Source organism: Oncorhynchus clarkii, chromosome 7 (genome assembly GCF_045791955.1).
Source record: "Oncorhynchus clarkii lewisi isolate Uvic-CL-2024 chromosome 7, UVic_Ocla_1.0, whole genome shotgun sequence".
Taxonomy (NCBI): Eukaryota; Metazoa; Chordata; class Actinopteri; order Salmoniformes; family Salmonidae; genus Oncorhynchus; species Oncorhynchus clarkii.
In genome coordinates, this window is record NC_092153.1 from 79695120 (window position 1) to 79708733 (window position 13614).

General features: G+C 43.4%; 1 protein-coding gene across 5 annotated transcripts in view; it reads left to right on the forward strand.

The window, feature by feature from the left end:
• Window positions 1–13614, forward strand: part of LOC139413900 (dedicator of cytokinesis 3) — a 418571-nt gene that overhangs the window by 221047 nt on the left and 183910 nt on the right. For all 5 annotated transcript variants that reach the window (XR_011634841.1, XR_011634842.1, XM_071161746.1 and 2 more), the window contains exon 5: window positions 3076–3172. Coding sequence is in view for 3 of the 5 variants with exons in the window: in XM_071161746.1 (XP_071017847.1) it covers window positions 3076–3172 (97 nt within the window). In the remaining 2 variants the exon portion in view is untranslated. The remainder of the gene's footprint in view (window positions 1–3075; window positions 3173–13614) is intronic.

A 13614-nucleotide genomic window follows, 5' to 3' on the forward strand; every position in this document is an offset into this window, starting at 1 on the left:
GGTGTGTCATGGGGGACAGCCTCAGCCAGGGGACCAGGAACCAACAGCCTGAGAAGGGAGACATGAAAGGAAGGTGAGATATGGTCGTCACTGGGGAGCTGTAATCTATACGTTACCTCGTTGACCCTCCGGAGAACCTTGAACAGCCCCACAAACCAGGGGCTCAGCTTCTTGCAGGGCAGGTGGAGTGGGGGGTTCCTGGTGGAGAGCCAGACACAATCACCAGGTTGGAACACAGGAGCCTCTCAGCGGTGGCGATCCTCCTGCTCCTTCTGATGGTGGACAGCGCGTTTGAGTCTCACTTGGACTTCGCTGCACACTTCTTCTGCGTGCCTGAACCACTCATCCACCACAGGAGCTTCGATCTGGCCCGGGGTCCATGGAGCCAGGGCAGGCTGATAACTCAGAACACACTGGGGGTCAGCCCAGTGGAAGAGTGGCGTAATGAATTCTGCCCAGGGAAGGAATCGGGCCCACTCCCCCTGCCGGTCCTGGTAGTGGCTCCTCAGGAACCTCCCCAGCTCCTGGTCCATCCTCCCCACCTGTCCGTTATATACCCGGAAGTGAGGCTGACTGTTACCCCGAGCTTCTCCAAGAAGGCTCTCCATACCAGTGATGTGAATTGGGGGCAACGGTCAGAGACGATGTCCTTTGAAAGGCCATAATGTCGGAAGACCTGCTGGAATAGTGCCTCAGCGACGAACGAAAAACGAATGGATTTAGATCAACTATCCACAACCACCAAAATGATGGTGAACCGTCAGAGGAGTGCAGATCAGGATCATGGATAGATGAGACCAGGGACCTTGAGGCAAGGCGGGATGGAGTTTCCCTGCTGGAGCGTGCCGGGTGGATTTAGTTTGGGCACACACAGAACAGGAGTTGACGTAGCGAATAATGTCCTGCACCTAGGTGGGCCACTAATTTTTCTCGGAGAGAGATTGAATAGTACGGTTGATCCCTGGATGTCCAGCAACGACAGCTGTGTGCGCCCAGCAACCTATCCCTTATCCCCGTGGGAACGTAGATGCACTCAGGGGGGCAGGGAGTGGTTGCAGGTTCCTTCTCCACATCTACGTCCCAGAGCACAGGGGCTATGACTCGAGAGAGGACGGGAAAGCAGGTCCTCCCACATTCGTGTGACCTGTCGTGATTATCATCCTCGACGATGAGATGGTGGGGTTATGTCGTTGGAGCCATGGGAGGTCCAGAGATTATCTTGTGAGCTGGTTCACTAATGATGAATAAGGGAATGCTTTCCTTATGAATGAACTCCACGGTGAGGGTGAGTGGTGAGGTGATGTGTGTGATGGTTCCCGGATCCTAGTGGCCAATTATCAGGGATTGAAGCGGGAACGTAGAGGAGATGAGGAGATGTTCAGAGAATAATAATAAATAAAGTTCCCAGAATCCACCACCGCTGTAGAAACACCAGGGACAGCCAGCTAGTGTAATCGACACTAAAAAGAGTTTAGCAGAAAAGGATGAAGATGGGATACTCACACCCGCCCAATGAGGCCCTCTGCTCTTGTGGATCCCGAGTCGGGATGTACCGGACACTGTTGAAGCTGGTGCCCCCCTTGACCACAATAGGGACAGAGCCCCTGTTGTTTCCGTCTGCGAAGCTCAGCCGCCGGGAGGCATGTGACCCCTCCCTCAATGGGTTCAGGCTCTGATGCACAGTGGTCCCTGAGGGAGAGGGAGAAGCGATGAGTGTACCGACGCTCCCGAAGTAGGTTATCTAGACGGATGACCATCGTGATGAGTGCGTCCAAGGAGAGGTTGTTGTCTCGACGGACCAGTTCCGTCTGGCCCTCCTCTCGCAGTCCTCTTCTGAATCTCATTCCATCCGCATCCTGCCGTAATAGGCGCTCTCCCTCCTCTCTGCCCTCCAGTGGATGATCAAAAATACCTCTAAACACATCCATGACCCCGCATACGAAGCCAGTCGGCAGAGAAATGACCGTGGCAACCTTGGACCTCTCAATGCTGGAAGCTCCCATCTGGTGTGCAAAAATCTGGTGTAAAAGAGAGCACTGGAGTAGGAAGCCACGGCATATAGATGGGGTTCCATCATAGTTGTCCGGGAGAGACAAATGGGTATTTCTGACCTGGGGGACTGCTGAATAGACTGGTGTCCTCGTTCGCTGGGTCGACTGGTGGTAGAGTATCCTCTGCTGGTTGAAGGCAACGCCTCTCGGACCTCCTCCATAGTCGTCACCAGTTGTGCCAGCTGGTCGTAGTGCTGACAAAGTAGGTATCCCTGTTCGTCGACCGATTGGGAGATGTCCTGATTCCCTGTTGCTTCCATTTGTGCGAGGCAGTATTCTGTATCGGAGACGCTGGGAGTTGAGCGGCAGGTGCAGGAGGGGGGGGGGGGGGGGTTGGGGGGGTTCAAAACTAGAGTCTCATCTGGACATGAAACACATAACTAATACTGCCTTGGTAATGGAACTACGGGAGTGACAGATATAGGGTTTGGCTGCTCTGCCAGAGACATTAGAGAAAGAAGGAGAAAGGAATCCCATTGGGCAATGAATAGATGAAGGTATAATTCCCCAACCAGCAATCACATTCACATTGTCATGCTGCGCAACACGTTTGTTAGGCCAATCTCTTCTCAATGTCAGGGTCGAGAAAAGTGCTTCCTCTAAAGTACGTTCTGTCACGATTCCAAAGCTATACAATATTACAGATAGCAAATTAATTATCTCACATCTCGGGAAAATATTTATAATATTGTATTTGCTGTTGACGAAATAATGTTGGATGAGCTAGTGTCGTATTGACTCTCGTTCACTCCTTGAAGTAGAGCTCTCCTTGTCCCATCATTTTCCAGATATGACTGTACTGTGCAGCACGAACAAATGGCTCAGCTTCAAATTGTTAGTGATCAATTTAGTGATACCCGAGCCCTACCCGTACCCTAGTTATTAATTTTTAAAAAAAAGGCCCTATCTGGCCCTAACCCGATGTATAATGTCAGGGCCTGTCAGGCTCGGGCGGGTAGCAGAGCTCTACTTTGCGGTTAATCATAATGCTTATTGAAATATATTTTTTCACCTCTGTGTACAGGCAGTATGAGACCGTGGTACCAGTAGAAGATCCCATAGTGACGGAGGTGACCTCCACTCTGCAGGAATGGGCCTTGCTATGGAAGCAGCTTTACGTGGTGAGTACAGTCCAACTCACATCTTGTCCCACTATTTCATAACAGAGTAATAATAATCATTATATGATTGTATTGATTAAAGTGAGGTGTGTTGCTGCGCTAAAGTTGAACTTGTGTCATCTTGAGTGTGTCACTATGGAGATCCAGGATTAACAAGACACATTTGTATCATACTCTAAAATGCTGTATGTACGGTTCTATGATATGATTCCTGGATGGCATACCAGTAGAGGTACATCAAAAAAAATGTATCAACTCAAAGATCCACCATGTTTTATCTACTCCTATAAAATGGTAGACAATAAGGTACTCAGCAAAAAGATCTGATTTCAATATTAGTGAAAAAAGGACCCAGGTGGTAAGTATAAAGCAAGTTTTCTCTATAAGCTTGACATGTCTAGCCACTGGGATTTTTTCCCATTCTTCAAGGCAAAACTGCCCCAGCTCCTTCAAATTGGATGGGTTTTGCTGGTGTACAGCAATCTTTAAGTCATACCACCGATTCTCAATTGGATTGAGGTCTGGGCTTTGACGAGGCCATTCCAAGACATTCAAATGTTTCCCCTTAAATCACTTGAGTGTTGCTTTAGCAGTATGCTTAGGGTTATTGTCCTGCTGGAAGGTGAACCTCCGTCCCAGTCTCAAATCTCTTGAAGACAGAAACAGGTTTCCCTCAAGAATTTCAGTGTATTTAGCGCCATCCATCATTTCTCCAATTCTGACCAGTTTCCCAGTCTCTGCCACCACCATGCTTCACTGTGGGGATGGTATTCTCGGGGTGAGAAGAGATGTTGGGTTTGCGCCAGACATAGTGTCTTCCTTGATGGCCAAAAAGCTCAATTTTAGTCTCATCTAATCAGAGTACCTTCTTCCATATGTTTGGGGAGTCTCCCACATGCCTGTTAAAAGTTTCTGATATTTTTTTATAACCCAATTCTGATCTGTACTTCTCCACAACTTTGTCCCTGACGTTTTTGGAGAACTCTTTAACTCTGCTAATGGTGCCACTTGCTTGGTGGTTGCTTGGTGGTGCCCCTTTCTTAGTGCTGTTGCAGACTCTGGGGCCTTTCAGAACAGGTGTATATATACTGTGATCATGTGACACTTAGATTGCACACAGGTGGACTTTATTTAACTAATTATGTGACTTCTGAAGGTAATCCTTTGCACCAGACCTTATTTAGGGGCTTCATAGCAAAGGGGGTGAATAGATATGCACACACCACTTTTTTTTTTTTTTTGCAACAACTTGTAACTGAGAAACAGACCTCAACTAGCAGCAAAACAACAGTCTCAACGTCAACAGTGAAGAGGCGACTCCGGGATGCTGGCCTTCTAGGCAGAGTTACAAAGAAAAATACATATCTTGGAATGGCCAATAAAAATTAAATATTAAGATAGGCAAAAGAACACAGACACTAGACAGAGGAACTTTGCCTAGAAGGCAGTGCCTCCTCACTGTTGACGTTGAGACTGGGGTTTTGCGGGTACTATTTAATGAAGCTGCCAGTTGAGGATTTGTCAGGCATCTGTTTCTCAAACTAGACACTCTAATGCACTTGTCCTATTGCTCAATTGTGCACCCGGGGCTTCCCACTCTTCTTTCTATTCTGCAATTTCTCGCATGGAATAGCCTTCATTTCTCAGAACAAGAATATATTGACGAGTTTCTGAAGAAAGGTCTTTGTTCCTGGCCATTTTGTGCCTGTAATCGAACCCACAAATGCTGCTGCTCCAGATACTCAACTCGTCTAAAGAACGCCACTTTTATTACTTCTTTAATCAGGCCAACAGTTTTCAGCTGTGCTAACATAATTGAAAAAGGGTTTTCTAATGATCAATTAGCCTTATAAAATGATAAACTTGGATTAGCTAACACAACGTGCCATTGGAACACAGGAGTTATGGTGGCTAATAATTGTCCTCTGTACGCCTATACAGATATTTCAGCTACAATAGTCATTTACAACATTATCAATGTCTACACTGTATTTCTGATCAATTGTATGTTATTGTAATGGGAAAAATGTGTTTTTCTTTCAAAAACAAGGACATTTCTACGTGACCCCAAACTTTTGAACGGTCATTTATATATGTTACTTTTTTTCATATGAAGAGAAATTATAGTTAAAATGTATCGATGCTCATACGTAGTTAATTTGCGGTGGCACCAGTTAGTTGAGTTGTATGTACATCTAGGTAGAGTTATTAAAGTGACTTTGCAAAGATGACAACAAATCAAATCAAATTTTATTTGTCACATACACATGGTTAGCAGATGTTAATGCGAGTGTAGCGAAATGCTTGTGCTTCAAGTTCCGACAATGCAGTAATAACCAACAAGTAATCTAACTAACAATTCCAAAACTACTGTCTTGTACACAGTGTGAGGGGATAAAGAATATGTACATAAGGATATATGAATGAGTGATGGTACAGAGCAGCATAGGCAAGATACAGTAGATGGTATCGAGTACAGTATATACATATGAGATGAGTATGTAAACAAAGTGGCATAGTTAAAGTGGCTAGTGATACATGTATTACATAAGGATACAGTCGATGATATAGAGTACAGTATATACGTATGCATATGAGATGAGAGTAGCAGTGGTGTAAAGAGGGAGTGAGAGGGGGGGCACTGCAAATAGTCTGGGTAGCCATTTGTCTAGATGTTCAGGAGTCTTATGGCTTAGGGTAGAGGCTGTTTAGAAGCCTCTTTGACCTAGACTTGACGCTCCGGTACCGCTTGCCGTGCGTTAGCAGAGAGAACAGTCTATGACTAGGGTAGCTGGAGTCTTTGACAATTTTTAGGGCATCTGACACTGCCTGGTATAGAGGTACTGGATGGTAGGAAGCTTGGCCCCAGTGATGTACAGAGCCGTTCGCACATAGTGCCTTGCGGTCGGAGGCCGAGCATTAGACATACCAAGCAGTGATGCAACAAGTCAGGATGCTCTCGATGGTGCAGCTGTAGAACCTTTTGAGGATCTGAGGACCCATGCAAAATATTTTTAGTCTCCTGAGGGGGAATATATTTTGTCATGCCCTCTTCACAACCTTCTTGGTGTGCTTGGACAATGTTAGTTTGTTGGTGATGTGGACACCAAGGAACTTGAAGCTCTCAACCTGCTCCACTGCAGCCCTGTCGATGAGCATGTGGGCGTTCTCGGTCCTATTTTGTGTTGGTATTACGGACTTGGACAAGGAGAGGTTGAAAATGTCAGTGAAGACACTTGCCAGTTGGTCAGCGCATGCTCGCAGTACATGTCCTGGTAATCCATCTGGCCCTGCGGCCTTGTGAATGTTGAACTGTTTAAGGGTCTTACTCACATCGGCTGCGGCGAGCGTGATCACACAGTCTTCCGGAGCAGCTGGTGCTCTCATGCATGTTTCAGTGTTATTTGCCTCAAAGCGAGCATAGAAGTAGTTTAGCTCATCTGGTAGGCTTGTGTCACTTTGCAGCTCTCAGCTGTGCTTCCCTTTGTAGTCTGTAATGGTTTGCAAGCCCTGCCACATCCGATGAGTGTCAGAGCCGGCGTTATATGATTCGATCTTAGTCCTGTATTGACGTTTTGCCTGTTTGATGGTTCATTGGAGGGCATAGTGGGATTTCTTATAAGCTTCCGGGTTAGAGTCCCTCTCCTTGAAAGCGGCAGCTCTAGCCTTTAGCTCAGTGCGGATGTTGCCTGTAATCCATGGCTTCTTGTTGGGGTATGTACGTACGGTCACTGTGGGGACGACTTCATCAATGCACTTATTGATGAAGCCAATGACTGATGATTCCAGTCTGTGCTGCAAAACAGTCCTGTAGTTTAGCATCTGCTTCATCTGGCCACTTTTTTATTGACTGAGTCACTGGTGCTTCCTGCTTTCATTTTTGCTTGTATGCTGGAATCAGGAGGATAAAATTATGGTCAGATTTTCCAAATGGAGGGCGAGGGAGAGCTTTGTACGCATCTCTGTGTGTGGAGTATAGGTGGTCCAGAGTTATTTTTACTCTGGTTGCACATTTAACATGCCAATAGAAATTTGATGTTTCCCTGCATTATAGTCCCTGGCTACTAGGAGCACCGCCTCTGGCTGAGCGTTTTCTTGTTTGCTTATGACGGAATACAGCTCATTCAATGCTGTCTTAGTACCAGCCGCTGTGGTGGTATGTAAACCGATACAAAGAATACAGATGAAAACTCTCTCAGTAGGTAGTGTGGTCTACAGCTTATCATGAGATACTCTACCTCAGGCGAGCAGTAGTGCGAGACATCATTAGATATTGTGCACCAGCTGTTGTTTACAAAAATGCATATACCACCGGGTCTTGTCTTACCAGATGCCGCTGTTCTATCCTGCCGGTACATCGTATAACCAGCCAGCTGTATGTTGATGTTGTCGTCGTTCAGTCACGACACCGTGAAGCATAAGATGTTACATTTTTAATGTCCCGTTGGTAGTTTAATAGTCTGCGTAACTCAGGGATTTTATTGTCCAAAGATTGCACGTTTGCTAACAGAATGGAGGGAAGTGGTGGTTTATTCGATCGCCTACGAATTCTCTTTAGGATAGCCATCTCTCCAGTGATGTTTTACCTAACCCATACAGGATGGTGTATATTAGCCATCTCTTCAGTGATGTTTTACCTAACCCAGTCTGGAACATCCGGTCTGGAACATCCGGTCTGGAACATCCGGTCTGGAACATCCGGTCTGGAACATTTGGTCTGGAACATTTGGTCTGGAACATCCGGTGTGGAGCATTTGGTCTGGAACATTTGGTCTGGAACATCCGTTCTGGAACATCCGGCCTGGAACATTTGGTCTGGAACATTTGGTCTGGAACATCCGGTGTGGAGCATTTGGTCTGGAACATCCGGTCTGGAACATCTGGTCTGGAACATTTGGTCTGGAACATCCGGTCTGGAACATTTGGTCTGAAACATCCGGTCTGGAACATTTGGTCTGGAACATCCGGTCTGGAACATCCGGTCTGGAACATTTGGTCTGGAACATTTGGTCTGGAACATCCGGTCTGGAACATCCAGTCTGGAACATTTGGTCTGGAACATCTGGTGTGGAACATCCGGTCTGGAACATCTGGTCTGGAACATCCGGTCTGGAACATTTGGTCTGGAACATCTGGTGTGGAACATCCGGTCTGGAACATCTGGTCTAGAACATCCGGTCTGGAACATCTGGTCTGGAACATCCGGTCTGGAACATTCGGTCTAGAACATCTGGTGTGGAACATTTGGAATGTTATGAGGTTTTTATCTCTTTGATCTGACGTCAGAATAAATGCGTAGGACATGGGACGTGAAGACACATAAACAGATATGACATGGCTAGGAAAGGTCCCTGTTATTACCTACTGCTGTGTACACAACTACATGCCAACCCTGTTCCTGGTTATTGTTTCTGTTTTACATTAGTTATGTGTGTCACTCAGACTCTGAATCACAGCAGAGAGGGATATACAGTGTGTGATGAAGATTGTTAGCAGCCTCTTATGGAGACTGACATTGTGTCTAATGCAGTGGAACCAAACATAATCTAATTCTGAAACCAATTCAATCAGCTTGACGAATTCACACTTTGTTACACAAGAGGACAGAAAGAAACAGACAGCACTGAAGATGAAGGAAGGGCTACAGCGCACACACACACACACACACTCAAACACACACACACACACACACACACACACACACACACACACACACACACACACACACACACACACACACACACACAAACACATGCATGCACACACAAACACACACACATACACACACGCACATGCACACACACACACAAACACACACACACAAACACATGCATACACGCACAAACACACACACACGCACACTAGATAGCAGCAGAGATTTAGCCTACGCTCTGTGACCAAAGTGTCAGTAAATATCACAGAGTAGGCCTTTATTAAAGACGGTCTCCCTATGACCCTGTTGACAGGAAAAGCACCCGGGTGTATCAGAGGCTTCACGATCACAACACAACCCTCTCTATCTAGCCTGCTGACTCTCTCGTTTACCCTCAGACCATCCTCTGATCTCTAGAACTGTGCTAGATTGAATATCAATTATTATTGGCTAATTTACGATTGGCTTCTTTATGATTGGCTAATTTACGATTGGCTTCTTTGCGATTGGCTAATGAGAGTGACGGATATTTTTGGTTAACCTTTGGCCCCTGTGTTGATGATGCCAGTCACACATGGATTAAAATGAAAATAATCAGAAAATTACTATATGTACGGTGTCCATATTAGTACAACTTCAGAAGTCAGAGTCACCAACTCCTTGTGACTCTGAGGCAATCCTAATTTGGAATCTGTACATTTCATTATTTTATTTTCTGACTTCAACAAATGAACAGTGATTATAATCATAACATTGTCAGTCTCCGGAGAGGGTATTTTGTTTGTTGTCTGGCTGTCATATGGAAGAGAGGGAAGCCTTCACAACTGTCAGAGGGATATTTATATATCCATATTCACTGGAGTGAGTGCATGGCATTTTGTTAACTTGGATAGAATTTAATAGAATACTTTTTTACTTTCTTTAATTTCTGCATTTTCTAATCAGGAAAAAACAACTTTGTTTCAATTATCAACAGCAGCATGATTATTTTCTACTCGTTACATCTGGCACATGACTGTTGTTTTGTATAATCATGAGTGAGAAAGTTACAGATACCTCGAAGACATGCTAACCTTACACCATTACAATAACAAGGGAGGTTAGCATTTTATATCATACCTCCAAGACATGCTAACCTCTCACCATTACAATAACAGGGGAGGTTAGCATTTTATATCATACCTCCAAGACATGCTAACCTCACACCATTACAATAACAGTGGAGGTTAGCATTTTATATAAATCCTCCAAGACATGCTAACCTCACACCATTACAATAACATTACCATTCCATTATTTAACCTTTCTATTGAGCACAAATTAATCTGAAACACAACCAAAACAAACAGCAAATGCATCCAACATATTTGTAGAGACATAAACTTCATGTAGTCATTGCGTGCTGTGAATATGGGACCAAATACTTAACTTTTTACTACTTTAATACACATCTAAGTGCTATACTTTCTAAATGATTTACCCAATATGGATGAAAATACCCTAAAATTAAAGCTGACAGTCTGCACTTTAACTTCATAGTTATTGTATCATTTTAAATCCAAAGTACTAGAGTACAGAGACAAAACAACAACAACATGTGTCACTGTCCCAATACTTTTGGAGCTTACTGTATAAACAATAGCCTAAATGTAGGCTAATTGTGCTGGGAGGCAGTGAGGAGATACGGAATCTATTCCCCACAGCATCTTTCCCCACACTTTTCCATGGCATTTCCATTGTTTGGTTTGAGTTCCATTGACAACTTTACTGCATCTATGGTGTTCCATTGTAGTTCTATAGAGGTGTTCCATTGTAGTTCTATAGAGGTGTTCCATTGTAGTTCTGTTTATACTATATGTTCCATTGCAGTTCTATAGAGGTGTTCCATTGTAGTTCTGTTTATACTGTATGTTCCTTTGTAGTTCTATAGAGGTGTTCCATTGTAGTTATGTTTATACTGTATGTTCCATTGTAGTTCCATAGAGGTGTTCCATTGTAGTTCTGTTTATACTGTATGTTCCATTGTAGTTCTGTTTATACTGTATGTTCCATTGTAGTTCTATAGAGGTGTTCCATTGTAGTTCTGTTTATACTGTATGTTCCTTTGTAGTTCTATAGAGGTGTTCCATTGTAGTTCTGTTTATACTATATGTTCCATTGTAGTTCTATAGAGGTGTTCCATTGTAGTTCTGTTTATACTGTATGTTCCTTTGTAGTTCTATAGAGGTGTTCCATTGTAGTTCTGTTTATACTGTATGTTCCATTGTAGTTCTGTTTATACTATATGTTCCATTGTAGTTCCATAGAGGTGTTCCATTGTAGTTCTGTTTATACTGTATGTTCCATTGTAGTTCTGTTTATACTGTATGTTCCATTGTAGTTCTATAGAGGTGTTCCATTGTAGTTCTGTTTATACTGTATGTTCCTTTGTAGTTCTATAGAGGTGTTCCATTGTAGTTCTGTTTATACTGTATGTTCCATTGTAGTTCTGTTTATACTGTATGTTCCATTGTAGTTCTATAGAGGTGTTCCAATGTAGTTCTGTTTATACTGTATGTTCCATTGTAGTTCTATAGAGGTGTTCCAATGTAGTTCTGCTGAGTTGTTGCTTTGTAGTTTTGGGTAGGGCTTCCATTGTAGTTCTGGTTTCAGGAATCTTGGTCATGGTTTCCCCCTTATCCCCTTTTTCTCCCAAATTTTGATATTGTCTCATCGCTGTAACTCCCCAATGGGCTTGGGAGGCGAAGGTTGAGTCTTGCGTCCTCCGAAAAACATAACCCGCCAAATGGTTTGGTATTTTACACAGGTTCACGGTGCAGTCTCATATTTTATACAGGGTTGCTGCCCAGTCAAATGCGTTACAGACATTCTTTCACCTCACTGACTTCATTCATCAGGATAGCCAAAGCCCATGACAACATTATAGATCATCTCTGCCATTCATGGGTTGCACCTCCATGTTGTTGCCATGGTTATCAGCATTCTACAGACGCCGCAGCCACATTGAAGTCTGACTGATGGTTAATGCCAATTCTTTCTGACCGTGGGCTAATGACTGTTTAGTCTAAATGACACTATAATGGTTTGGAAGTACAATGACATTGCTAAAAGTACTCAAATATTTAGTAGAAAACAACTTTGCAATCATTATTTGCTCCTAAATTTCAATTAGACAGTTGGCAATGTTGTCATTAGCTATCAAAAATAGCTAATGTTAGCTAGTTAAGTCTCCCCTCAATCTTTTATTTAATTTTTTACCTTTATTTAACTAGACAAGTCAGTTAAGAACAAATTCTTATTTTCAATGACGGCCTAGGAACAGTGGGTTATCTGCCTTGTTCAGGGCCAGAACGACAGATTTGTACCTCGTCAGCTTGGGGATTTGAACGTGCAACCTTCCAGTTACTAGTACAACGCTCTAACCACTAGGCTACCCTGCTAGCCTAATGTTCCCGAATGAAAGACTGTAGCTAGCATAATTTTCCCAAATGAAAGACTGTAGCTAGCATAATGTTCAGAATGAAAGTCTGTAGCTCGCCTAATGGTCAGAATGAAAGACTGTAGCTAGCATAATGTTCCCGAATGAAAGACTGTAGCTAGCATAATGTTCAGAATGAAAGACTGTAGCTAGCATAATGTGAAAGAATGAAAGACTGTAGCTAGCCTAATGGTCAGAATGAAAGACTGTAGCTAGCATAATGCTCCGAATGAAAGACTGTAGCTAGCATAATGTTCAGAATGAAAGACTGTAGCTAGCATAATGCTCAGAATGAAAGACTGTAGCTAGCATAATGTTAAGAATGAAAGTCTGTAGCTAGCATAATGTTCAGAATGAAAGACTGTAGCTAGCATAATGCTCCCGAATGAAAGACTGTAGCTAGCATAATGCTCCCAAATGAAAGACTGTAGCTAGCATAATGTTCAGAATGAAAGACTGTAGCTAGCATAATGCTCCCGAATGAAAGACTGTAGCTAGCATAATGCTCAGAATGAAAGACTGTAGCTAGCATAATGTTAAGAATGAAAGACTGTAGCTAGCATAATGTTCCGAAGAAAGACTGTAGCTAGCATAATGCTCCGAATGAAAGACTGTAGCTAGCATAACGTTCAGAATGAAAGACTGTAGCTAGCATAATGCTCAGAATGAAAGACTGTAGCAAGCATAATGTTCAGAATGAAAGACTGTAGCTAGCATAATGTTCCCGAATGAAAGAGTGTAGCTAGCATAATGTTCAGAATGACAGACTGTAGCTAGCATAATGTTCAGAATGAAAGACTGTAGCTAGCATAATGTTCCTGAATGAAAGACTGAAGCTAGCATAATGTTCAGAATGACAGACTGTAGCTAGCATAATGTTCAAAATGAAAGACTGTAGCTAGCATAATGTTCCCGAATGAAAGACTGTAGCTAGCATAATGTTCAGAATGACAGACTGTAGCTAGCATAATGCTCCGAAGGAAAGACTGTAGCTAGCATAATGTTCAGAATGAAAGACTGTAGGCTAGTTAATCACTTTTACCTAACCATCTTAACCAATGCCACAGTTCCCGCTCTCCAGGGCGGTCTTGAAAAAATATATTCTGAATTGGACTCATGGTTACATTAAGGATAAATTAAAATACTGTCTGTGTTCATGCCCAGATCAGAAGAGCTCTTGGAAGGAAAGTCTCTCTCAGTGTCTGCTGTGGATGATTATTATTCTGCTCATAGTGAGGTAAAATGTCAGAATGATATTCTGTCTGTAGCCATGACATACTGGGTGATATTCTGTCTGTAGCCCTGGCATAC